Here is a 26,294-nt window from a genome sequence, read left to right on the forward strand (position 1 = left end):
CAAATTTCAGAGCTGAAAAGTACAATAATTAAAATAAATAATTCAATGAATAAGTTTAACAATAGACTAAACATAGCCAAAGAGAGACTTAGTGAACTGGAAAATAGGTTCAAAGAAAATATGCAAAAATAAACAGAGATCAAAAGCAACACAAAATAAGAGAAATAGAGCAGAGGTAATGTTTAAAAATATGATTGGTGATAATTTTCCAGAGCATTGAAAAAATCAATTCACAAATTCTATTTGAGAAACCCACAGGTTGGAGCTTGAGGAAACTCAATTCACACCTAAACTCATTCCATGACCCTGCAGATACAGAGAGGAGTCATGGGTGATGGAAGAATATGGGCAGTTGGAAGTTGATGGAGTTGCCAACAATTGAGTTGGGAGAGTGAGACACATTTGAGAAAGTGGAGGAATTACCTGCCAGGCCCCTTTAACTTTGAACCTCCTGACTCCTGGAATTCTCCTAGGTAGCTGGACAAGAGGCCACTTCACTGCCTCCAGACCCTCTCCCAGCCCACAGATTTGAGTCCATTCCCTTCTCTTGCTTGGAGATGGCAATGGCCTTCTGCCTGGCCTCCCACTGCCCAGCCTTCACATTGGCCACCAATAAGCCTTCTAAAAATTGCAAATTATCCCACGAGGCTGTGCTTCCCCACTCCTCTGGTTTTTATGAAGAAGGATTTCCCCTTAATACTCTGGTGGCCCCTTGACATCCCGCAGGTGGAGGGTGAATTCTGACTCTGAGTTAGGGACTAGGGGCTGGCTCCTCTTTGCTACTTCCTTCTGGGCAGAGGCAGGGAGCTATGTGCTGCCCTGACCTCCCACACCATGCCCCAGGGGACCTGTGCTTCTTCTGCCCCTCCTATGTCTGTTTGGGTCCATCTGCCGAATTCTGTGGTTCACCATTAGGAAATCCCCCTCCCCCAAAGAAGTTGCTGTGTTCAGGACACAGCAGGAAAAAGAAGGCAGCATAGGGCTCCCTCCCTCCAACTCCAAGAGTGAAAGGCTCCCATGCAGCCTGACTTCAGGGCCCCGAACCACCTACAGAAGAAAGTTCAAAGTCTGGACAAGCCAGCAACCCCACTGACCTCACCATCTGGATGGACATCAGCCCAAGCTACAGCCACCCTGCCCTCCTGCCGCTGGCGTGCACCTGCATTCTCACCCAGCGCGCAGACAGCCCCTTGGAGACTGTTTTAGGAGTCTCTCTCCCCCTCTTCACACGAGAGGAGATCCTTGTCACAGCAGCGTCTTGGAGAAGTCCACGTGGGGAAAAATGAAGCCTCCAGCCAGCAGCCTCAGGAGGGAGTCTGGATCTTCCATCGCTGGGTGCCTTCGGAATGCAGCTCCCATTAACCAGAAGCACTGGCTGAGTTGCTCCCAGATTCCCAACTCTCACACACCATGTCGCTTTTTTTTTAATTATTATTGGTTGTTCAAAACATTACAAAGCTCTTGACATATCATGTTTCATACATTTGATTCAAGTGGGTTATGAACTCCCATTTTTACCACCACCATGTCGCTTTTTAAGTGATAAGTGCTGGGTAACTGGTCACACGCTGGAGGGCTAACGCACCCAGCCTGTGCCCTTCCCTTCCTGCTTGGTCTTGGCTCTGATTCTCCCTCCTCCTGGAAGCCTGCCCTAGACCCATGTCCAGGACACCTAAGCTCAGCCTCTCAGTATCCTCTCCACCTTTTCCGGCAACAGTGCCCGCAGTCCACTCTAGGAACCGCTCCTCATCTGTATGCATTGGACGGGGCTGGCTCCTCTTCAGGCTGTGGGGGCTGATGGTCAGCCTAGGCCTGGCCAGTCAGTATGCTCATTCCCCTGAGGCCACCATTTAGGGCTGTGTGACCTAGGCCAGGCCCTTGACAGTCAGAGTAGGAGCCTTTGCAGGAAGAATTGGGAAAAATAAAATCTGTCTGTGGACGTTTCTGGGTAGAAAAAACGTCAGCCTGGAGCTACATTCTGCCAGCATGGGTAAAAGCCCACCTCCAGATGTAGCTGGAAGAAAAAAGATGAGCCCGAGAGAGACAGATTCCTGAGTGACCATTGAAGGATCTGGATTCAGCTACGCCTGAAACCCACATCTACTCCACTCCTCTGCTCTCCCTGTTATGGAAAGTGTGTATAGATTCGAGGTGATATCTGTCACCTTCAGTTGAGAAAGTTCAGACCAATTCATCCTCATTGCTGGAATCAGGGACCTAATTCTAGGGACCCCAGACTTTTATGCTTTCCATGAGACTGAACTTCCCACATGAAACTGCAACAGACATTGGTAACCCTGCTGCTGGTATTTGCTTCAGAGTTCGCTCACCTCCTCCCCTTGCTCTTGAACTCAGAGCAAGGCCAGTTTCCTTCCATAGCACCTGCCCCAGAGATATGCTCAGTGAATAATTGTAGTCATTGTGGTGAACACAATGCTGCTTGATTGGAGACCTTAACAGAGTGAGAAGTCACACATTCAGAGACCTGATTGCTACAGACCTAAGTCACCCTCGAGTCCTCTCTGAGACAATAAAGGATTATTATTTTTAATCTCTCTTCATCAGGACCATGGCTGAGCCAGCCCCACCCATGAACCACAAACCAGTCTCCCAACACAGAAAAACCAATCTGGCCCAGGTATTCCCCTGCCGAAGACAACTTTCAGTGACATTTGGGTGGAAAGGACTGAGCCTGTGGATTCAGGAAACTCTGCATCGTAGGACATTCTTTTATTTTTTGATTGGTTCATTCAGCAAGCGTTTAATTGGCACCTACTATGCGCCAGGCATGACGCACGTGCACCTCATCCTCCTGACCAGCATTCCGGGCACAGTACTGGCTATATCTGGCTGCACTGCCAACCACTCCTAGCTTAGGGGCTTAAAACAGCAAACAGGAACCCAGGCCCAGCTGAGCTGGATGCCTCCTCTGGGTCAGAATGTCTCAGAGGCTGCAGTCAGGCACGCTGTCCATGGCCACCCTGGGGCCCACTGGGGCTCAGGGATCGTCTCCAGGCTCATTTGAAGGTAGCTGTGGGGGGCTTGGAAGATCCACCGTGGGCTCACTCGGGTGGCTTCCCCAAGACAGCGCTCTGCTCCTGGGCCACTGATCCTGGAGACAGTGAGGGACAGTGTCCTGGACAGAGGTCACAGCCTTGCAACCTCCTTCTGGAAACAGCCTGCCCATGCCCCTGCCATATTCTGCTCATTAGAAGCCAGTCAGTAAGTCCAGCCTCCACTCCCAGGGATGGCGGGAGGTGGAGCCAGCATTACCCCCTTCATTTCTCGCCCAGATCCCCGGTGGTTGGCAACCTATCTGCTCATCAGCTCGAGAGTTTCCTGACTCTAAGTCCCCAAGCCAGTTGGGGGTGAGATAAAGAAAGGTAGGAAGAAAATGCCGGTAGAAAGAAATGTGACCAGTGACCCACGACCTAGTGGCTTGACATGAGCATTTCTCTTGTCATTCCATGGGTCTGGAGCCCAGAGCAGCTGGCTGGGTGGTTCTGACTCAGGGTCCCCCGGAGGCTGTGGCTAAGCTGTGGGCCCTATCACCCACGAGGCCCCTGGCAGGGTCCCAGGGCCCGGGAGCCTCGCCACGTAGACCCCCGTGACAGCCAAGCTCAGGCATGCTCAGGACAGGGTGTTGGGCTGCCTCAGAACAAAGAAGCCAAAGAGCTCCACAGGAGGCTCAGTGTCTTTTGAGACCTAGGAGTCATACCCTGTCACCTCTGTAGCATCCTGCAGGTTGGTTCACAGGTCAGCCCTCTTCAATGTGGGAAGCGATGACCCAAGGGCTTGGGAGTGTCAGGGGATGAGGACACTGGACGCTCTGAGGACCTCTGGCCACCACAGGACCCACAGGATTGATAGTCCTGCAGCTCAGCTCTTATGAAGTTCACTCCCCCCCAAAGATCCGCATCCCTGCCTGCTGCCGTGACACACCACACACCGCCCCCTCCTGGCTCCACCTCCCGCCATCTCCGGGGAGCGTGGACCATCTGGGATTGACAGCTTGTTCTGCTTCTGGACCTCAAGGATCCCTGCAGAGACCTTTGTGGGTGGGCCTTCTGGTGGCCCCTGTTCTGGGGGAAGACCCGTCCCTTCAACATGCATTGCTGTGACCCCTCCACAACAGGCTCCGGTTGGATGCTGGGCTACGATGGCCAGCAAACAGACCCTGCCTCCCTCTGCAGCATCCACTCAAGGTGGGGAGGTAGGTACTAACCAGTTAGTAACAATCTAATCACACATTGTGCCAAGTTCTCCCAAGGAAACCCTTGGCACTCCATGGTTGTGTAACAGGGGACAGGCCTGTTTCACACGTAGTAATTGAGCAGTCAGGTAATTAACTGGGCTGGAAGGCTGTGAGCACTGGGTTCAGGCATGAGGGTCCAAAACCCCAAAGCAACAGGGGCTTAAACAGGGAGATTCTCACTTCTCTCTTGTGTAAAACCCTGGGTAGGTATCTGAGGACAGGGATGGCACCCAGCTTCTGTTGCCCTGTGACACCCAAGTACCTTGTCTGTGGTCCACATTTGGAAAAGGGAGGACACAAGGTCAAATGTCACCTGCACAGAATGTCCCTCTACACAGGGCCAGCTGTCCTCTGCACTGAGCCACTGCTTAGGCACTTGTCCCATAGGCTGAGCTGCAAAGGCCCTCTCATCCCTATGAGGATGGATTGAAGACAGTGACCCATCCGCTCTCACTGGTCACCTTAGGATACCTGATTAGAATGGTGCCCAGTTTCCTCCACGGTTACTTCAGAAAACCTAAGTACAACACTGTGCACTTTGGTTATTCTAGAGGCTTAACCTATGGTGGGAGTCCTGGGCAGTGAGTCCTGGGTGGTGGGCTCCTGGTAAACAGGGACATGGCAACTCACCTCCCTGTCTCCCTCCTGCAGCACTTTTCTTGTACCCTGCTCCACCGCCTTGGTGTCCCTGACTGCCACCTAACAGCCCAGCTCTTGGGGCACCAGCCCCCACCTCCCACCTGGATTTTTCTCATGGCACCACCATCTGGAGGAAGGGCCAGCGCCAGAACCCCGGGAGAGGTCAGAGGTCAGAACGAGCTTCCATGGCCGGCCTGTGTCTGTCCCACTGCCATCCCCTCAGCCCCACAATCACTCTGCCCTTCTGTGACAATGTGCATTGCCACCTTAGGCCAAGCCACTGAGCTGACCTTCTGCCTCTGGCAGCCCTGCAAGTCCTGGATGGCCTGGCACTCTGCAAATACCCGGTGGGGCAATGAGAAGCGGAAGACGACCTGGCCAACCGCCTAGCTTGGGGAGGAGCCAGCCTCCCAAATGTTCTCACTTGATCCCCAAGAAACCCCACCTCCCGGTGAACAGGTGTCATCAGCTGCTTTGTGCAGATGTGGAAGGGGAGATCAGAGACAGTGATTTTCCCAGAGAGGCACAGCAGGGTAGGCAGTGGGTCCACTTTACCCATCTCAGCCATCCTGCCTTCCTCTAATACCAGGCCCTCACTTGGAGCTGGGCACTTGTACGGACCAAACGGGGACCTTCCCATTTAATTCACAGCTCAAAGAAGTTGTTTTGCAAATGCAAAGATCAGGGCCCCGGAGGGGCAGAGCCATTTGCCGCAGGCCACCTGGAGGAACGAGGAGGAAGAAACAGCGGAGGCTCTAAGGGACGGGTGCGGGATTCCCGGGGCTCCCCTCCGCTGGGGACCTCGATCTCCGCCCCGCCTGCAGCCACGGCCAGGCTCACCGAGCGGAAGGGGCGGCGGCGGCGGCGGTGGCCAATGGGCTGCGCGGAGCGTCACTTCCCGCGGCGGCAGAGGCGGCGGGGGCGGGGCGCCGGCGGGGGCGGGGCGGCCAGGAGGCAGCGGCACGGGCTGGACCCACGCGGCGCGCGGCCCGCCCGGCCTGCAGCGCTCCCTCCCCGGCGGCGGCGGCACGATGCCCTTTGACTTCAGGAGGTGAGTGGGGCGGCCCGGCCCCTGGGACACCCCCCGGGACCCTCCGCGGCGCTCGGCAGCCGCGCACGTTCCCGCCCTGCGCTCCAAAGCAGCCCCCGCGCGATGCACGCCTTGGCAGGCCCTGGGACCCCCGCCCTGCAGCGAACCGGCCGGAGGCGCGGAGGCCCCGCGGGCAGCCCGCCGGCCCACCCTCCCGCCGACCGCAGAGCCCCTTCCCCAGCCGCCCGCACCCCTTGCATTCCCTCCCCCAACCCCCAGATGGGAACCCGCGAGCATCCCCTCCTCCCTCTCCCGGCCTCCTTTAGTGGACCCCACCCTAGGTGACAGGTGGGGCCAGGGCACCTCGCGTGGGCCCCTGGGATCCGTAGCGGCTTGCAGCCTCAGCCAGCCCCGCAGCAGCGGGAGAGGGCTGGATTTCCAGAGCCTGAGGCACCCCCAGGCAGGGCAGATCAGGAGGCCTGTCCAGATGAAGGCCTGTCCCCACCCCCACCCCGTCCACCCCCACCCCGTCCCCAGCCCAGTCCCTGTGCTCCGGGGCTGGGGGCACTACGGGAAGGGAAGGAGGCCTGGCAGGCTTGGAAAGGGCTCTGCAGAGGGGCCAGCAGGGTCTGGCCTTGGCTTTCTGCAGTCACAACAATGGGCCCTTTGTGGGGTCCAGCTGCCTCGCCGGCCCCTGTGGTGCTCGACCAGGCATTCTGGAAGTCTGCCGGGTCTCCACCACACGTTCCCTTGAGGTGTGGAGCTCCAGGGGATGCCCTTGGCCAAGGCCGGGGAAAATAGCAGGGCTTTTTAGGAGGAGCTGGATTAGCGTCCTGGCCTGCTGCCCACACTGAGCAGCCGGCGGTGTATTCCAAAAATCAGGGACAAGGGCTCTAGGTTGGGACCTCCCCTCACTGCTCAGCCACCTGACCCCAGCAAGTGTCTGAACCCTCTCAGTTTCTGGTTTCACCACTTGCAAATTGGGTCTAAAAATAAGGTCCCCACCTGTGAGGCCGGGGTTCAGGAGAGGGCTGAACAGCTGCACGGCTCACCGCTTTGAAGTAGGGCATTAGTGCAGGAGGGGCTTCTCTGTACCAGCCTGTGCTGTCCGAATCAGGAAGAGTCAAGCACAGGTGAAGTAGTACAGTGACAGTCCCCCAGAAGGGAAGGTCCTAGCCTGCTGTGAACCATGGCATGGGAGCATGCTGGGGTGTAGGTTTGGAGAGGACATCATCTTTGAACCTCTTGACCAGCTGATGTGGTTTTCCTGCTCAACATGGGCACCGGGGCCACCTGGCAAACATTTGCCAGCTTCCTGCTCCTTCTGGGCAGCCCTGAGGCTGGCACTGAGGTCTCCGATACAAATGCATGCAGACTTAGGGCACTTTGAACAAAGAACGCCCCACTGATGGAATTCAGGGCAGTCCTCATGCCGACAGATGAGGCCACTGGAGCCGTTTGCACACCCACTCCTAGTTCCAGTCACCTCCCTTGCCTGGACCGACGAGATTCCTGCCCCCTCGTTTGTCAAATGATTTTGAGCTTGTTGGAGAAATCGCTTCCTCTGGTCACTTAATCCTTTCACTCTGCACCCCCATAGTACAGAGGAGGAAGTAGAGGCTGAGGGGCTTACCCTAGGCTTCCTGGGTGCTGCAGGGAAGGGTGGGCCTGGATCCTGGTTGGAAGTTTGGGGGACAGGAAGGGTGAAATAAGGAAACCAAGTGAGCCAGTGCTAGCCTTTGGCCTTGGAGGCGCTTGCTGTCACCGGCATTGGTGTTTAAGGGGGACTGGTGCAGCCCTCTGGCAGCTGCCCAGAGCTCCGTGGGCATGCCTCTGGCCCTGAGCGCCCTGGGGCCCACCGCAGCATGGTTGAGGGTGGATTCCACACTTAGTGGCTGCACGTTGGAGGATGGGCCCTGTGCACCCAGGCGACCTGTGCTTTTTAAGACCTCTTAACCAAAGGGTCCAGGATTCGGGTGCTGAGGAAGGTCCCCTGTCCCCACGCACCTTCCTCCTATTCAGTGTTTGCTTATCAAGTATTCACTGAGTGCCTGCACCATGCTCAGCCCTCTGCCACGTGCCCCACTGTGGGGAGGCCGGTGGCAGGTGGCCCAGCCTGCTCAGTGGCCCCAGAGGAGGAGGGAGGAGGGCTAATGGGGCCTGAGGACTGGAGGTGCCAGCCAGCGAGCAAGGACCATCCAGCATTGCACAGGCAGACTTGAGGCCCATCTCCGTGCCACCTGGGAGAGGGGGCTGATCTTCACTTTAGATAAAGGAGGGGGAGACTCCTTGGGTGGGAGGTCTTTGTCCTGGGCAGCGGGAGAGGCAGTGACTGGGCCTTGACATGGGCTTCAGAGCCTTAGCTGGGGAGAAGAGGAGACCCGAAGGCTCCCACCGCCCAGTTGGAGGAGGGGCAGAGGGGTGTGCTCTGCCATGACTCCCCAGCCCCAGTTCAAGGCCAGGGGCAAACTAGCTTCCTGGTGCTCTTCCTGTAGCAGGAGAAGAAACAGAAACCTTGAGCTTGCCACGCTCCTCTCTCCTGCCCTTAGGACCTTGTGCACTTTATAGAGCTCCAGGGAAAGGATAGGGTCCAGGCCAGGTCCCGGGGAAGTCGAGCACAGGGTGCCGCAGGCTGCGGCCGGAGCTTCCAGCTGCTGCAATTGTTCTTCTTGTCATTTCATTTTAACACCTTTCACCCAGCACCCCGTCATTTGCTTAATTATGAGGCTTATTCTTCTCCTTCCCGTTACTCCGTGGGCAACCTAGGGCAAGGATTTGTATCTGCTTTATTCAGGCCATGTCCAGCACCCAGGGCAGTGCTTGGGCCAAGCCACTGTGATTGCTGCAGCTTCTTGCTGGGCACTGGGCCGTTGGCAGCTAGCGATGAAAAGCAGGTCTGCGTCCTTCTTCCTTCCTCCCCTAGGGATGGAACCCAGTGCCTGCCCCCCCACCCCCACCCCAGCCCCTTCCCTTTCAGCATTGTTTTTGGGTGAGGGAGGGGGTGGGCCCAGAGGAGGGACCCTGGACCTGAGGTGGTGTCTTGTGTTTGCTTTGCCCCTGCCCACGGGTCCACTGATAGCTGGGCATGTACTTGTGGAACTGGCCTTGTGACCTAGATCCGTGGGTGTTGTCCCTAGTTCCGGCTGGCCCAGGACCAGAGGCACCTGCCAGCTCTGCTGCTGAGCCTGGGAGGTGGGGGAAGAGAACAGCACGTGGCGTCCCCATGCCCCAAGCCAGTGGAGCCTGAACCCTTTCTCAGGAAGGAGGCACAGGTGGCTGACGCCCCCACAAAGCCCAAGTTCAAACCTTAAGACCTGGGGGCTGCTGCTGCCCCACCTGACCCGTGCCCTGCCCTGGGACAATGGACTTACCTCTTGGAGCTTCATTTCTCCCCTTCAAGGGGATGAGAGTTGTAGGGACAAGTGGGATACCCCTGCACTGTAGGGACAGCCACATAATTTGTGGGGCCCAGTGCTGCCCCTCTGGAAAAGTATTAGGAATTTCAAGATGGTGGCCGCAGAGCATTGAGCCAAGTGTGCAGCAAGCGTGGGACCCTGTGTGACAACAGGGGCCACAGCCTGTGGTGCTGGCCCTGTGCGGACCCTTGGGTCACTTCTCACTCTGGCCTTCCAAGTGGTCTCTGCCCTCTGGGAGACCCCAGACCTCTTCAGGACCCAGCAGGAGCTCTCCAAGGTGGAGGAATACTTTCGCATCCTGGTGCTGGCCCTCGGGTCTGGACCCCGTGCATCCCGCAGCCTGTGTGCTAGGCCCTGCAGACTGCGGCTGCCCCTGCACCTGCGCCCAGCTGAGCCCCAGCCCCCGCGGGGACTGTGAGCACAGTTAACCCTGAGCAGAGTGACAGCAGGGAGGCCTGCATGCCCAGCAAGCCTCGTCCCAGAGGAGCTCCTGGGAGCGACCATAGCACACGCTTCACAGCCGTGTGCGAAAATGGAAGCCTGCCTAAAACCCAGAGCGGAGGGAATGCGGGAGCCCGTGTGTTGTGTTTACTGAGCACTTACTAGCTCAGGACGGCTGGAAGAACCTGGCAGCTCTCCAAGGCAGCACTGCACTGTTCCTTGACACACAGGGCCTGCTGAGGTAGCAGAGGGCAGGAGCAGGGCCCATCAGCCAGCGGTGGCCCATTGCCGCCTTATAGGCTTCTCTTCCATTCACTAAATTGAGAGCGAGCCGGAGCCCCTTCTAACTGGATTCCTTGGCTTCCTCTTGGCTGACCCCGTCCAGCAGGGCTCCTCACAAAGCTTAGAACTTTCAGTCTTTTTCTTGTTTTTCTTTCTATTTTTAAAACTGGTTTCATGCAGTCTGACCCCTGATTCTGGAATCAGCGTTTTCAAAAGCCCTCACACCAGCTGATGGCGTCACTCTTGAAGGCCAGGTCTGCATGCTGTCCACGGGGCCATGTGTACCTGCCCCTCTGGGCTTGGTGTGTAGGGGAGTCACTCCCCCAGGCCTTTGGATCCCTGGCTCTGATCTCCTGGTGGCTGTGACCGTGCTTTAGCAGGCAGTGGCCTTGCATTCCCTGTCTGAGTTCCTTTCTGACCCCCTGTAGTTGCTGGGCGGTTTCTACAGACCCAGGAGAGCCAGGCAGGGCATAGGAGGGCCCTGGGGTGAGGCCGAGCTGGTACCTCTAAATGGTGCGCTTGAACCCCACTACCATCGGGATCGTTTGAGAAGATGTAAAAATCCCCAAACTCAAGCTATACCCCAGGCCCAGTGGTCCGGACCCCAGGGTGGGGCCTGGGTACTTTTGAAAGCCCCTTTGTGATTCCAGCGCTCTGTGTTGGGAGAACCCATAGCCAGCAGGGCAGAGGCCACCAGTAAAGTGGTGGGCAGGGGGTCTTTTCTGTTAACATCCTCTATCTTCCAAGAGGTCCCAGGCCAACAGCCCCAGCGTCGCCCGGGAGCTCTTGAACCTGTGTAATCTCAGCGCCCACCTGCATCAAGAGCGTGTGTTAGCACAAGTCCTGGCTCTGGGAGACGGTGACACGCGGAGTCCTGCCTGTGCACACCACTGTCAGGCTGCCTCACTCAGAGCTCCCAGGCATCCTGCACGGAGGACCCATGGTCTCTTGGTTCAGCCCAGTTTTGCCAGATGAGTCCTCCGAGGCGCCCTGCTGTTGCTAGAGTGCCTAGAACCCAGTTTGGGAAACACAGCCCTAATTGTCCTTTAGGAGTGGTAATTAGCCTAATTGTCTGTTGCAGCTTTAACATTTAGGCCTATTAACCTAATTACCTTGGCTGTGTGAGGGCAGAAACCTCCCACGCTCCACATTAAAAAATCCTGGCCCGGGCTGGGGATGTGGCTCAAGTGGTAGCGCGCTCGCCTGGCATGCATGCGGCCCGGGTTCGATCCTCAGCACCACATACAAACAAAGATGTGTGTCCGCCGATAACTAAAAAAAAAAAATAAATATTAAAATTCTCTCTCTCTCTCTCTCTCTCTCTCTCTCTCTCTCTCTCTCACTCACTCTCTAAAAAAAAAAAAAATAAAAAAAATAAAAAATCCTGGCCCAAGGGAGAGGCAGGAGGGACTCCTCCCGCACTCTGTAGGAGCTCCGTAGGATGCTCCTCTGTGCCCTCTGAGCAGGCACGCTGAGTCCTGTTCACATCCAGGGAAATCGGCCCTCAGAAACTCTGGGTGTCAGCTCTGTGCTTGCCTGACCCCGGCACCCAGGAGGCTGCGGTAGGAGGATCACCCAAGCCAGGAGGTCGAGACCACCCCTGGTGACATAGTGAGACCCCAGCTCAAAAAGTAAAAGGAAAAAGAAATGCTGGGTCTCCTGGCTGGTGCAGCAAGGGGCCCCCTGGTGACCTGGCACACCTGACAGTGCCATCTCTGGTCCTTGTCACCAGCCCCCTCCTGGAGCCTGCCTTGCAGTGCAGCTGCTCAGGAAGCGAGATTCATTTGAGCTGGACCGAGTCCGCTGTGTTCTAGTTGTGGGCGCCCTGGACGAAGGGCGGCTGCAATTAGGGTCGCAGCTCATCCATGTGCCCGGACACGTGGCTGGCTGCTGGCTTCCCAGCGGCCCCTGCAACATGAGCTCCCTTCCTCGTGCTCTGGTCTAGGTGGCAGGGTCCCTGGAGGAGGGGGCAACGCTACCTTGTTGCTCCTGCCTGTGGTTCTTGAGCTTACGAGCCCTGTGCCGAGCGTCCCGCCGGGCACCTCGCTGGACTGAAATCACGCTGCCCTTATGCGTGACAAGAGGCTGTTAGGACTTTATTTTATTTTTGCTTAATTTTTTGAGTTAGCATATAATAAACTTGGCTCTTTTTTTGGTGCACACTTTGAAATGTTAGACATGTTTATCATGTAATCACCAGCCGCAGCCAGTACAAACCAGCCCCGGGCCCCCAGACCCCTCAGGCTTCCTCTCCAGTCACACTGTGTTAATTCAGTTTTTGGAAGTGCAGCCAGAACACTTGAGGTCTGCTATCTTAACAGACTCCAGTGCATGATGCAGTGGGGTGGATCACAGGTAGTGCCACCCCTCAGATCTCTAGGGACATGCTTGTCCCACAGGCCTGAAACCTTGTATCTGTGGAACATCTCCCAGCGTCCCTCTCCCCCCCGCCCCTGTGACCTCATTCCTTTAGTTTGCCTGTTTTGGAAGCCTCATGTCTTAGAATCAGATAGTATTTGGCCTTCTGTGCCTGACTCATTTCACTTAGTATGCTCCTGGTTCATCTGTCTCACTATAAACGACAGGATTCCCTTCCTTTTTCCAGGCTGAGTAGTACTCCAGCACGTGTGTATGCCTGCATTCACTTGTTGAGGTTGATTCCTCGTCTTGCTCTGTCAGTGGGCTGCAGTGAGCATGGGGTGTGACGTCTCTTTGAGATCCTGATTTCAGTCCTTTGGAGAGGGCCCTGTCATAGGGTTGCTGAATCCTGTGGTAGTCCACTTATGGGTTTTCCAGTGGCCTCCAAAGTGTCCTCTGCAGTGGCTGCTCTGTGATCCCCTCCCACCAGCAGAGCATAAGGAGCCCTTTCCCCACATCCCCCCAACACTGGTCATGCTTTCTGGTACAGCTGACCCAGCCCACGTGGGCTGAGTCCCAGGGACTGGCATTTATTTCCCTGGCGATAAGCAATTGAGCATCTGATAGACCAGTGGCCGCTCGTCTCTGAAGACATGACTGTCCCTGTCCTCTGGGTTTCTCATGGGCTCCTGTGTTCTCTTGCTGTTGACCTGAAGGACCCCTCGTGTATTTTGGACGTGAGCCCCTGTTGGACGTGCGGCTTGCAGGTGTCTGCCCTCCCCGCGGGCTGCCCACTCACTCCTGCGGCTTTAGTTTTAAAGTAGGAAGCCGGTCCAGGGCTGGGAATGGCCAAGCCACCACTGGCTGGCAGAGCGGCTGGAGCCCCAGGGGCTGGTGGCTCCCCTCAGTGACTCCTGACTGGCCAGTTGCTGGCTGCCACCGGCTCTCATGCCAGAAAGCACAGAATTTAGCCACAGTCTCCCTCTAGAACTTGGGGGCCCTGGCGCTGCCCAGCCTGCTTTAATGTTTCCTGGGTCCAGGTGACACTCAGTGTGTGCAGAGAGAGCCTCCAGATCTTCAGGGGGACGTGCTGCATGGTGGTCCACCCTGTCCACCTTCCAGAAGGTTCCCCACTGTAAATCCCGCAACTGGGAATACAGCCAGGCCGCCCTGGGAACGGCCCTTGTGTGCTGACCTGACGGGTCTCTGAATCGGCATTCCTGCCTCGCTGTTCTCCGCCCGGGGGCCCTGGACGAGAGACTGTCCACAAGCCTTGGCTTGCCTTGCCTGCAAATTGGGGTGTTCGTACTGTCCCTGCAGGGGTTTGGGGAGGATGGGACCAGCTCCTGTGGCCTGTGAGATGCGCTGCCTGGAAGGAGGAGCGCGTCCCCCCCTCTGTCTTGCCTGCAGCACAAGCCCATGGTCCTCGCAGCGCCCCTGACCCCAGCCGCCGGTCATCTGGAGACGGCTCTGGGAAAGCCTGGCCCCTGGTTTGCAGAGAGGCTCGCGTGAGCACACCTCGTGATTAGTCCTGAAGTGGACTCTGCTTCCTCGGTGGCACCCACAGGGACATAGACGCCAGACCTCAGTGAGCGGTCGGAGCAGGTGCAGGCCCTGGCCAGTGGCGGCGATGCCCCAGCAGGAAGCAGGGCCCCATGCGGCCCTGACGAAGACCTCATGACGTGTGTGGAGGTGCTTTGCGCCGACTCCGGTTTTATTTCTGTCCAACACCACAGTCACCAGCCTTTCCAAGGGTCGTCGATGGCTGCAGTGTGCAGGCCCCGTGTGTGTGGTGCATGACCAGCCGTGCTCGCTGGGCGGATGGACAGAGCTCTGGGCCGAGCCCTAGACTCTCAGAGATGGCCTGGTGGGCGCAGACCTGCAGCAGGACAGAGGCAGCCTTGGGGCCAGGTCCCACCCTGGGCCTGGCCTGGCCCAAGGGGCTGACTCCTCCAGGCCCACCTGCTGGGATGGCACTACTGCCTTTACCGCTGCTCCTGCCTCCCTGGGCAGGTGTAGGGCTGGCGGAAGTCCCTCCTGAGGGACATGCCCTTCTGCAGGACCTGTCATACCTCCTGCTCCCAGGGTGTCCCCATTAGGAACCTCCTGCCGAGGTGCTGGTACCACCGGGGGTGTCCACGTAGCCAGCTGTTACCAAGGGTCAGGCTTGGACTCCTCCGCGTACCCTCGAGGCAGGATGCCGGGGTACAGAGGGGACAGGACTCGGCAGAGTCACACAAACAGGTGACACAGCTTTGACTGGCATGCTGTGACATCAGAGCTGGCCTTCCTGACCACGGCTTCAGCCCCTGGGGGTAGGTTAACACTGGCATTTTTTCGGGGACACCCCACGGACACTGACGTCATCCCGTCCTCCTGGTTGTGTTTGTCATTGTTGTCATGGGAGCCTGGGGCCTCTGGGTAATGGGAGGAGGCTGCTGGTGGCCATTTCCCATTGCGCAGCTGCCAGGCAGGAAGTTCCCGGGAGCCCAAGGAGCGGCTGTGGTTAGTGCCACCGCCTCCTGAGGAGGAAGCTCTGGCCGGTCCCCAGAGCCCCAGCTGCAGGCCAGGCACGGGCTGGGTGACGGTTGGCTGCCCCCTGACCGTGTTCACTGAAGCTCTGCCATCAGGCATGGCCTGGACACGGGGGTCAGCACCGACCAGGCAGGGCCTGCCCCCGCCTCGCAGGCTTGGTGCATCTCATTTTTCCAAACTAAGGGAACTTTTAATTCAGAAATGATTTTAAGTGTATGAAAAGTTGTGTTGCCACATACCCCGTGTCCTGTGTCCCCACGGTCCATGCCTCACGTTGCCGTGACGTGTTCATCCAGCTGAGAAGCTGACCTGTGGCTCCTGTTCTCCCTCCTCTCCCTGTAAACCAACCCTCCTGGAAGGAAGGAGACCACATAGTCCCCGTGTGACGTCACATGACTTAACATGAGCAGGACCCAGGGCAGGGGCAGCTTGGCTGCCTCTGGGCCTCGCAGCTTATGGCAATGTGGGGACAGGCTTGCAGGGCGCAAGGCAGTCTGTGGCCACAGACACAGACCTGTGGGATAGGAGGTGGCATCCGTGCCTGGAGTGGGCGTGGCAGTTGGCACCCACCCTGCGGTCCTTCTATTGCACCCTGCACCTTTTGTAAGCAGAGCCGATGACAAGGGCCCAGCACCCACGTCACAAGGGAAACCTGGAAGGGAATACTTCACCCAGCACTGTAGTGTGTTAGGAGTGGAGACTCCAGATTCCAAGTCTTTTTCTTAAAAAAAATTGTATCGTGTATATTTACGATGTACAGCGTGATGTTTGTAAGACACACACATAGTAAAATGGTTATTGTAGTGAAATATCATCTCACACAGTTACTAGATTAGTCTATTTTCCAGGGCTGTTACAAAGCATCTGAGGCTGGGTAACCTATAAATAAAAGAGGTTTATTTAGCTCACAGTTTCCAGGCTGAGAGTTCAGATGGCATTGCGCTGGCTCTGTATGAGTGCCCCTGGCCACCTCACTTTGTGGCCAATGGCATCATGTGCAAGAGGCAGAGATCAAACAGGGAAAACAAACAACATGGAGAGATCCGTGGATGGGAGGGGCTTTTATAACAACCCTCCCCCGGGAACTAACTAGTCCCAGGAGAACTACCTTAACCTCTCTTGGGAGTGGCACTGGTAGTGACCTCCTTCCTGGCCACACCTATTAAGGGTTCCAGCACTTCGTGTTGCCAAAGCTGGGACCCGGTTCCCTCACGTGAACCTTGGGGACCAGCCCCCTGCAGGTCCCAATCAACCCATGCCTCGCTCCTCAGGGGCAAGAGCCGCTGTGAGGGATACGTGGCATGGGCCCTGAACACGCACACGTCACCACCCGTGGTCCCTCGTCTCCAGTGGGTCCACTTGGATATCTGTGTCCTTTGACCTCCTCCTGCCTCTTGACCTGTTTCCTCCTGCACCTGATCCTGGGGACCATTTTTACTCCCTGTGTCTTTGACCTTTTTAGTAGAAAACAGAGTGCCTGGGAGAGGTCACAGTGCGAGGTTGTCCTTTGGGCGTCTAGCCTTCCCCCCAGCACGTGTCCTCTGGGCCCATGGCTTGTGGCACTGTCTCTTTGTGTCTGCACCTGCTTCCGTGTCCACTTGGCCCTTGAGGGACACTCACAGAGTTTACATAACTTGGCACCTTTGCCAGGTGTGGCTTTGTGTCCTCTGAGTGTGTGCCCAGAGAGATGGCTGCCCGCAGGGTGCTGGGCACCCCCTTGCTTCTTTCCCCATGGTGGGCCCGTCTGAGCCCCATGGTGTGCAGGGTCCCCACTCCACTTCCTCTCCAGCGCTTGCTCTCTGTCGTCTGGACAGCAGGCGTGAGGTGGTGGCCGGCTGCATTTCCCTGGTGTCTGATGGCATCTTTCCACAGACCTGCTGGCCATTAAAGTGCCTGTTCAAGCCCTGCCCAGTTTTAATGGGATGACGTTTTCTTGCTCCCGAGTGGTAAATCTGACCCTCTCCCAGCCACGGCCTTTCCGTTCCTTTGATGCCATCTGCTTGGTATATCCCATTTGTTTATCTCTGCTCTTATGGCCTGAGCTTTTGGTGTGACATCCAAGAAGTCATTGCCAAAGCCCGTGTCCAGGGCTCCCAGTTTCCTCTAGCAGTTTTGTGCTTTAGGGTTTTACGCGTAGGGTTCTTATTTATTCAAGTTGATTTTTGCATATGGTATAAGATAAGGGGCCAGTTCCACTCTTTTGAACGAGGATGCTCAGCTTTCCCAGCCTGATTGGTTGAGGAGCCTGCTCCCCTGTGTCCTCTTGGTGCCTGGTCAGGTTAGCGGCCCTGTATCTGGAGGCTCGGTCCTGCTGCACAGTCTGCCTGTTGGTTTACCCTGCCGGGGCCGTGCTCTTTCCTGACTGTGGCTCTGTAATGTGACCCTAAGTCAGGAAGCTGGTGTCTTCGACGTCCCTCTTCTCTACTGCTTTGGCTCTCCGGGTGTCCTGTGGCCCCTACAGGCCTTAGGGGTGGTGGCATGGGATTCCTGGGCGGGGTCGCACCGAGTCTACTCGCTGACCATCGGCTGCTTCCGCCGGTGGCAGGCCTGCGGTCTCTTTGTGTCCTTTTCAGTCTCTGTCACGTTCCCTAGCTCTCAGGTGTCCGCCTCCCTGGACAAACTGTTCAGTTTAACCCTGAGCTGTCCTGGTGTGGCTCTCACGCGCGGGGCTGCTTCTTGGTCTCAGGGAGGCCGCCGTCTGTGGTGGACACGCGGGTTGTGTGTGGCTTCTAGACCGTGTGACATCCTGGGCTTGCTGTGTCAGGAATCTTGCTGCTCCTTCCTGGAGTGGGCACCTCCTGTTTCTTTTCCTTGTCTGGTTGCTCTGGCCGGTGCCTCTGGTGCTCCGTGGTGCAGGTGGAGGGACCAGACGTGCCCTCCTCGTCTGATGCCAGACCTTAGCAGAGAAGCTTTGGCTTCACCCTGGTCACGTTGGCTGTGGGATTTTCTTTCCTCCTGCTCCTGGTGTGAGACCTGACCGGTGGGCATCTTCACACATGCTTCTGGAAGGGGGAATGGGGGCGAGTGGCAGGCACTGGGCACTTGGCGGGCAGGGACGGTAGACGAGAAAGCGCTGTACATCTCTGGGTCTCCAGAGGAGTGCTAGCTGCCGTCCCCACATCAGTGCATTCCGTTCTCACAGGTGGGCCACCTGGGGGCTTCTGCCCGCTCCACAGGGGCAAACGCCAAGGTGGAGTGGGCTGTCCCAGCGTTGGCAGGTTAACGTCAGGATATATGGAGGGGCCCGCGGTGGGTGAGGCCGCCCTGGGTGGGGTCGGGGGAACCAGGCTCAGAAGGCTGGAGCACCTGCCCGGGTGTCAGGGGGACCTGCAGCTCGGCTTCTGCCGCAGAGCTGGGGTGTGTGTCAAGATAAGTGAGCTGAGTCAAGGGCCATGAGAAGGTCCCCTGCTCTGTCCGGCCAGGTCCCTGGGCCATGCAGGCACGTCACCCCAGGTGGCCCTCACTGGCCTCACCCACTGGAGCATATCAAGTTGGCCGCTGGGACTCACCTCCTTCTGTGGCTGCTGCTCGGTGCTGACCTGGGGCAACTGGGCAGGAGTCCCTGGGAAAGAGGACGGAGGCCACTGAAGCCTGTATCTCTCTGGAATGGGAAGACTGTCTGGCAGTGAAACTGCAAGGATCGGACCTAATAGAAAAGAGGTCAGTAGGAGCCCAGGCTCCCGAGGCTGACTCCCTACCTGAGAGTGCCCCACTTATCTGCTCTGTGACCTTGGACAAGTGACCACCTGGCCTGCCCCCTCCCCAGGCAGACTTGCCCAAAGTCTTTTTCCCCTTTAGCGCTGAGAGCAAGCCATGGACCTGTGGGTGCTGGGCCACCCAGCCGAGGAGGAGCAGGAGCTGCTCCGGTGTCTGCAGACTCCACTGGGCCTGGTGGGATCAGAGCCGGACAGGACGGCTCCAGGCGCTGGGCATGTTGCCACCGCTCCACGGGAGGGCAGGTCATGTCTTGGTGCCTCCACTTTGAGCCCAGTGATTAAAGCCCAGCCAGGCCACCGGCCCATGGGAAGGGTCTGGAGGTGGTGTCCAGTCTTCCCGAGCAGGCGCAGTCCGCCTGGGGGCCTCTGGCCACTGACCAGTGCCCAGGACTTGGTTTTGCTGGCTGGTGTGCAGGAGGCCTCTTGGCCTCTAAACCAGGCCACTGCTCCTCAGGTCCTCTTCTGGGCTTCTTGCTGGCAGTGGACTTGGGACCTGGGCAAGGAGGTCTCCCTTTGGAGGGAGCTGGTCTTTGGGAAATAGTAGGGACCAGCCACCAAGAGCTGGGTCTCCAGAGGCCCCCACCAGAGCAGAGACTGGCTCTGCTGTGTTTGTCGTGGTGTCCCCAGGGCCTAGGACAGCGTCAGGCACACTGAAGGCACCACACAGCAAGTGACAGGAGCTCCCTCCCTGGGTAGGATGAGCTCTGCTCCTGCGGGCTCCCAGTGCGGTGGCACCTTAGCAGGAATGGGGACACCTTCCCTGGGGTCGGTAGGGGTCACCGAGGTGACACAGGCACCCAGCCCCGGTCAGTTCTCGGCACAGGGGCTGGGGTGGCTGGTGGGCTTGCCTGGGTATTTCCGTGTTGAGACTCGACAGGGTCGTGCACCTGGACCCTGGTCCTCCACTGGAGATGGGAGGAGCAGTAGCCCTTTCCAAGGGCAGCTGGAGCGGCCACGCGGGAGCTGGGACTTTAGGGTAGCATTCAGTGGACACTGACTCACAGCCGCTGGTCCACGCAGTTTAAGAGGCACGGACCCTGCGTGTGCAGCCCGTCTTCTCATCTCTGAAGCAGGGGCTTCGCAGGCTGCGGGGGTCACTCTGCCCCAGTGTGGGGATGAAATACTGATGCCTGGGGACTCGGCAGGCACTCGCCACCAGGGCTCTGGGCTCCCACGATGGGCCCCTTCAGTGAGCTGCCTGGGCTGCCGGGCAGGACAGGTGTCCCGGGCTCCCTGGTGGGGCAGGTGTGTTGGCACCCTGTGGGTCGTTGCACCGCCGCCCGGTGGCATTTCCCAGAACTCTAGGACACACCACGGGGTGGGGATGGTGACACCAGTTTCCGGGAGGGCGGTGGCGGGGGAGGGGAGCGTGCCCACCCGCCTCCATCCGCTCTGCACCTGGAGAGAGAGCCCTGTGCCCTTTGTGCCTCTGCAGTCCTCGTCTCTCCTGGCAGCTCAGTGGGGCCACCGACCCTGCGCCCAGTGCTGCGGCTGAGTGGCCTCCTTGCTGGTGGGCACCCATGAGCGCGTTTGCTCACTGAGGTATATAACAGTTACTGCTGGGCCCTGCATCGGGAATGGAGTGGCCATGATGGACCTGGCGTCCCCTCTGGGGGGCTTACAGGGCAAGGGGAACAAGGACAGGCGTGGGAGGGACAGTTTTCTGAGCAGAGGGGCCCTGAGAGCTCTGGGGACGGCAGGGGCAACTGGGCAGGGGTGAAGAAGATTCCCCGCGACCCTGTCCCATGCTTTCACCTTGAGTGATTGGTTCAGAGCCAGGGCGAGGGGTCAGGGCAGTCCAGAGGCCAAAGCAGGACTGAACCCGTGTGGGTGAGGCGGAAGGACACCTGGGGGCGTGGCTGGGGCCTCCAGCCTGCACTGGGCCTGCGCTGCCCGCTCCCGCTGCCCAGTCTTCTGGCCGGCGTCTCCGATTCACATTTTCCACATCAAATGACGTCTTGAAAATGTTGACCTTTGATTCATCAAGTGGCCCTTATTAGATTGGAAGTCATATCCCATCAACTAAAAAACAATGACGGGTGACTCAGTTGGAGGCACTCAAGGCCAGAGGGGAGACATGTGCCTTAGTCCTGCGTCCCCAGGTGGCCGGGCCACTCCCATGAGGGCTGGGCTAGAGAAGCCGAGGTGGGCTGGACGCCAGGCCCGGGCAGCTGGCAGCGAGCAGGATCTGGACCTGAGCCCTGAGCCCCGAGGCAGAGGGCTCCCAGGCGGGAGGAGAGTGGGGGTGCGGGTGAAGCAGCAGGCCTCCTGGGGGAGGGGCACTCTAGGCGTGAGTTGTGGGGGTCAGTGAGACCGGGAGGGGGAAGACGAGGGGTGCTGTGGGCAGGTAAGGGGGTCTCCCTGTGCGGCACTCCGGGGGGTTCTTGAGCAGATGTGGTGCTTCAGGAGACTAGAGGGATCAAGTGATGGAACCCCTAGGGCTCTGTGAAGGGGAAGCAGGAGCCCACAGCGGGGGTTGGTCTGCTCCTCACACATGGAGGGGACGTGCTCCCCCCTGGGTGACTGCTCCCGCCTCAGGATGCATGCTCATTATGCAGACCCTTGTGGAGCAGGACCTGACTAGGGGCCCATCTTGGGGGACTCCAGCTTGCCTCCGTTGCCCCTGCCTCCATGTCCCCTTTATACACTGGAGCAGAGTGACCTCCCAGGGCTCCGGGGTGCACAGTTAAATCCTGCACAGGATGTGCCTGAAGCAAGTTCCAGGCACATGGGGTGGGGGTGGGGGAGCGAAAGGCGGGGTCCCTGAAAACCCCACAACAGGAAAGTCACAGCTGGGACCTTGCAAAGCTTGTGGGTGTTGGGGCCCCAGGGCCTCTCACAGGCCTTAGGAATGAATGTCGAAGGTCGCGTTGAAGGTGCCTTCGGTCCCCAGCATCGTTTGGGGGCAACAAGATCGTGTGTGTGGGTTGCCGGTAAGGCTCCGCTGCAGCTGCCAAGCCACGTACCGGTCCTCCAGGGCCCCACTGCTCCTGGAACCCGAGGCACGTGACTCTGTCCCCCTGTGCTCTTGTCTTCCAGCTTCCCTTGTGGCCCCCAGAGTGGGGACATGGAGTCTGGGTCTCCCTCTGCTTCTGCTTTGCGTCCCTTTCACTTTTGGCCCCCAGGCCGTCTGGCTGGTTGCCCAATCCTCAGTCACTCACAAATGCTCCCGCTGGCCACTGCACCACGCGCTGTCTGGTGGTGAAACAGGGACGCAGCCCCACCCCAGGGGCCCGAGTTTCAGCCAGGAAGTCAACACCCAGCTACGCTTACCGTCCTCAGTTGTTGAGAGGACTCTCAGAAAGTCACAGGGACCAGAGGCTCAGGAGAGCGAGGGAGGTGGGGAAGAGCGAGGGGTGCCGCAGGCAGGTGGGGGGTCTCCCTCTTTGCAGCAGGATTGAAGTTCAAAGCCAGCCTCAGAAACTGTGAGGCGCTAAGCAACTCAGTGAGACCCTCTCTCTAAATAAAGTAGAAAAGGGGCTGGGATATGGCTCAGTGTCAAGTACCCCGAGTTCAATCCCCGGTACCAAAAAAAAAAGTCACAGGGGACCTGGAGCCTGCATCTGCAGGGCCTCCAAGGGAGCCGATGCCTTGACACTTGAAAGATATGTAAGGCTCACTGAGTCCCTGGGGGGAGGGAGGCCCAGGTGGAGGGAGAGCAGGGACAGAGGTCCCCTGGCACAGTGGGATCTGGTCGGGGCAGAAGTGACTGGAGGACAGCCAGGGAGCGCCGGGCAGGAGAGGTCTTTTGGGCCATGAGGACCTCAGAGGCCCAGGGAGGAATTTGCCCTCTATCCTGTGCCGCCTTGGGCCCCTGAGGCCTTCTGAGTAGATCCTCGTGGAAAGCTCACCCTGGACAGAAGGAGGTGTGGACGGAGCAGCGCCTGCAGCCTGGGGGCGAGGCAGGTGGTCTGCACCACCCACCAGGTCCCTGGGGCCTGGCTCTTGCCTGGCACCTAGTGATGATGCAGAAGACAGCGGGTGCCAGGACTGTGTGTCCCAGGGCTTGGGGCGGAAATGGGGGGGGGGGGGCTTTGCCAAGTGTCTTGCTGTCACGTGACTGTGACCATTCTAACCCAGCTTGCTTCGGAGGACACAGGTGAAGTCTGTGCAGTGACCCTGCCGAGTGCCAGCCCTGTGACGTGGGCAGTGGCTTCCCGCTGTCCAGAGGAAAAGCAGGCTGAGGAGCTTGCCCAGGGCCCCGAGGTGCCTGTGCCAGGTGTTCCTGAGCCGCAGGGCGTGCGGGAGGGCACGGGAACACGGGGGCTGCTGGACACAGGGCCGCAGCCTGTGCAGCCACAAGGCCTGGACCCAGGCAGACACTCCAGGCACGGGAGGCTCCTGTTAGCTCTGCTAGGCCACCACCGAGACGCCCTTCGTAGCAGCTGGGGTGTTTGATTTTGGGTGGGCAGTGGGTGGCCTTTGTGGGAGGCTTCCCACACCCCGTGCACCCCATCCTGGGCTGCGGCAGGGCCGTTCCCTGTAAATACCAGTCCACTGACGTGCGCATTCTTCCTGCGTGACTTCCCTGTCCAGATGAGACACTGCTCTGGGCTGTGCAGGTCCCCGGGAGGGGTCGGAGGCCCTGATCGCAGGCAGCCGGCTGGTCATTCAGGGGCTCAGCTCCAGGCCAGCCACACTCCAGGAGGCCAGCACCTCCCACCGTCACCACCTCTGACTGTCGCTGTCCCAGCTGGCTGACAAGGGCACATTCCAGGCTGGAGTCGGCCTCCCCCCTTCTGTTTCCTTCCAGCTAAGCTGTGAGGTTGTGGGCTCAGGTCAGCCCGTGCCCTGGGCAGGACGCAATGTGCTGCCTGTGGGGAAGAGGGCAGCTGGTGCCTGCTCAGCGCCTCAGCCCCTTGGTTTGTTTGACAAATGCACTGAACATCTACTATGTGCCTGGTGTGGTTCTAGCACAGGGCATAAAGAGGGGGTGGTTGCACCCTGGCAACTCAGGAAGCCGAGGCAGGAGGATCCCAAGTTCAAAGACAGCCTGGGTGGTGTAGCAAGATTCTTTCTCTAAATAAAACTGAAAAGGTCTGGGGTGTGGCTCAGTGATGGGACAGGTCCCTGGGCTCCATCCCCAGCCCCACAGAAAACCTCTGGGAGGAAGCAGTCTGCCCACCCGCCAGGAAGCATAGCTGCTCTCACCTGCTCTGCGTGCAGGTTGAAGGTCAAGGTCAGAGGCTGGTGCAGGTCACCCTCGGCCAGCTCTGGGGATCACTGTAACAGCCTGCCTTCTGTGGGCTCCTGAGGCCCCTGCACCCCTTATGCCTCCTGGGGTGGGCCTGGGCCTCAATCAGGTGCCGGTGAGCAGGGAAGAGCCCACCTGCTGCCCCCGGTGGCCTTGCCCAGCCGACAGTGGTAAGAGGTGGTGGCTTCAGGATTGGAAGCCAGGTTTCTCCAACGCTAACACCCAGCCCTGGGGCTGGGCTGCAGCGGGTGCCTGCTGCTGTCTTCCTGTTGTGCATGAGGTTTGTGCGGTGCCCAGCCGGCCGCAGGCCTCTCCCGAATGCTGTAGCCTGGCCAGAGGCTGTTGTTGGAAGCCTTTGTCCCGGGTTATCCCAGGCCCTGGATCTTGCCTTTGACCCACACTTGTCCCTTCCACCTCCGCTACAGGTTGGTTCATTACTTATTCAACAGCCTCCATTCTGTGTCAGGGACAGAGGTGAACAGGATGTGTCCCCCGTCCTCAGGCAGCTCAGGCATGTGAGGCAGTGGGCTCATGACCCACCTGGGGAGCAGCAGAGGGTGGGAGAGGCCTAGCAACCCTTGAAGGACTGGTGGTGATGGTAGTGATGATGGTGATGTTGGTTATGGTGATGGTGGTGATCATGGTGGTGGTGGTGATGGTAGTAGTGACAATGGTAAGGTGGTGGTGATGATGGTGGTGGGGTGGTGGTGGTGGTGTGGTGGTGATAGTAGTGATGGTGGTGGCCAACAGCGGAGCTGGGAGTGTGGCTCAGTGGTACAGCACAAACTTAGCATGCTTGAGGCCTGGCTTCTGGCCCCAGCACACACGTACACAAACCCCAAAACACAGAAGCCAAACAGTGGCCAGCACCCCAGTCTGCCTGCGTGTCCTGCACACACCTGTCAACTCAGTTACGCCCAAAGCCTGATGTCGGGAACTGCTGATTCAGGGAAGTGGGGCACAAAGAGGCCTACTACCTGGCCAGGTTGAACCTGCGGGTGGGACTCGTCGCTGTGCCTGGGCACTCAGTGTTCTGCTTCAGACCCACCACGGAAGCAAGTCAGAGTTCCTGCCACAGCCTACAGGTCCTGGGCGCTCTGTGCTGTGCCCCCTGGCTGACCTCATCCTGTGTGGCCTCCTGTATTCTGGCCACAGTGGCCAGGCTGCTCTCACCCAGGTCCCTTCACACCCACCGTGGGGCCTCTGCCGAGCTCTGGTGTGTCCTTCACTTAGGAGGCTTGTGCAGAATGCTCTCCGTGGTGGCCTCGTCCCTCCCTTCAGGTCTGCTCAGAGGCCCACCTGACCTCCTGGCCTCCAGCAAACTGTGGCTGTGTCACCAGCGTCTGCCTGACAGGGTCCAGTCTTCAAAGGCCTGGCTCTGCCATCTCGTCTACTCTTTTTGCCTGGTGCCACCCCTGGCCCTGGCCCTGTGGACTCCACACTGCCATTGGCTGAATGAAGGACCTGTGTCCTCATCCCTGAGCTGGGAATCATCGGTGTCTGTGTCCTGAACACGGTCTGTCCCCTCTGAGCTCACGCGGAGGCCCCATTCCTCACTGTGGTGGTGTTGGGGGCGGGCGTCAGGGGCTGCCTGGGTAGTGAGAGGGGCTCATGTCCATCTTGGGCAGTTCTTGCTCTCACAGGACTGGACCAGGGACCGCAAGCTGGCTGCCCCTTGTGCCTTGTCCCCTTCACCATGCCCACCTGCCCTTCTGCTTCCTGCCACAGGTTGGAGAAGCAGCACGTGGCCTTGGCCAGAGCTGAGCAGGTGCTGGCACTTGGGACTTCCAGCCCCTAGAACCTGTGCCAATGTAAACCTCTCTTCTTCCTAAGTTAGCCAGGCTCAGGTAATCTGTTAGGACCCCCGAAGACGGACCAGGACAAACTTCAGACACACCCATTTCGGTGGACATACTGGAAAATGATGAACAAGTGTTCTTTGGGAGCGTCCCCATGAAAGATCGGGAAACCATCACAGATTGGAACAGACACAACTAAATGTAGTGTGAGGTCCCAGACCAGAAAACAGCCTGAGGGGAAAACCCACGCAAATGTGCGTTCAGCTGATAGAGTCACGCCAACGCACACCTCTGAGTTCCGAGGAGGTTTCTCTGGTCACGTTATGTGACGGAAAGCCAGGTGGAGGGTGCAGGGAGCCTTCTGTGCTGTTGGTACAGACTTTCATGAGACCAGCTTCTCTGAGCTCGCACTGACCCAGGGGAAGGACTACAGCAGAGAAAACGGTAGCGGGGACTTCGCCATCGTGTCAGGGCCACACAGATGAGTGGCCTCAGCCCCCAGACCCGCACCTGCACCTGTGGGCGCCACCTGCACACCCTGGGCCAACCCAGATTGGAAGTCTTCAGGGAGGAAGTGCCCTGGGCACACGACTACGGCCTTTAGTCCTCATCTTCATCTGCTCATTAGT

At 58.4% G+C, this 26,294-nt stretch overlaps 1 protein-coding gene across 1 annotated transcript in view; it reads left to right on the forward strand.

The window, feature by feature from the left end:
- The first annotated feature begins 5,831 nt into the window (after positions 1-5,831).
- Ergic1 (endoplasmic reticulum-golgi intermediate compartment 1) overlaps positions 5,832-26,294 on the forward strand; it is a 74,962-nt gene continuing 54,499 nt past the window's right edge. The window contains exon 1 of the mRNA XM_046421338.2: positions 5,832-5,945. Within this exon, the coding sequence (XP_046277294.1) occupies positions 5,926-5,945 (20 nt within the window). The 5' untranslated portion in view covers positions 5,832-5,925. The remainder of the gene's footprint in view (positions 5,946-26,294) is intronic.

Source organism: Marmota monax, unplaced genomic scaffold (assembly GCF_021218885.2).
Source record: "Marmota monax isolate L192 unplaced genomic scaffold, Marmota_monax_Labrador192_F-V1.1 WCK01_AAM20220418_F8-fsc00084, whole genome shotgun sequence".
NCBI lineage: Eukaryota > Metazoa > Chordata > Mammalia > Rodentia > Sciuridae > Marmota > Marmota monax.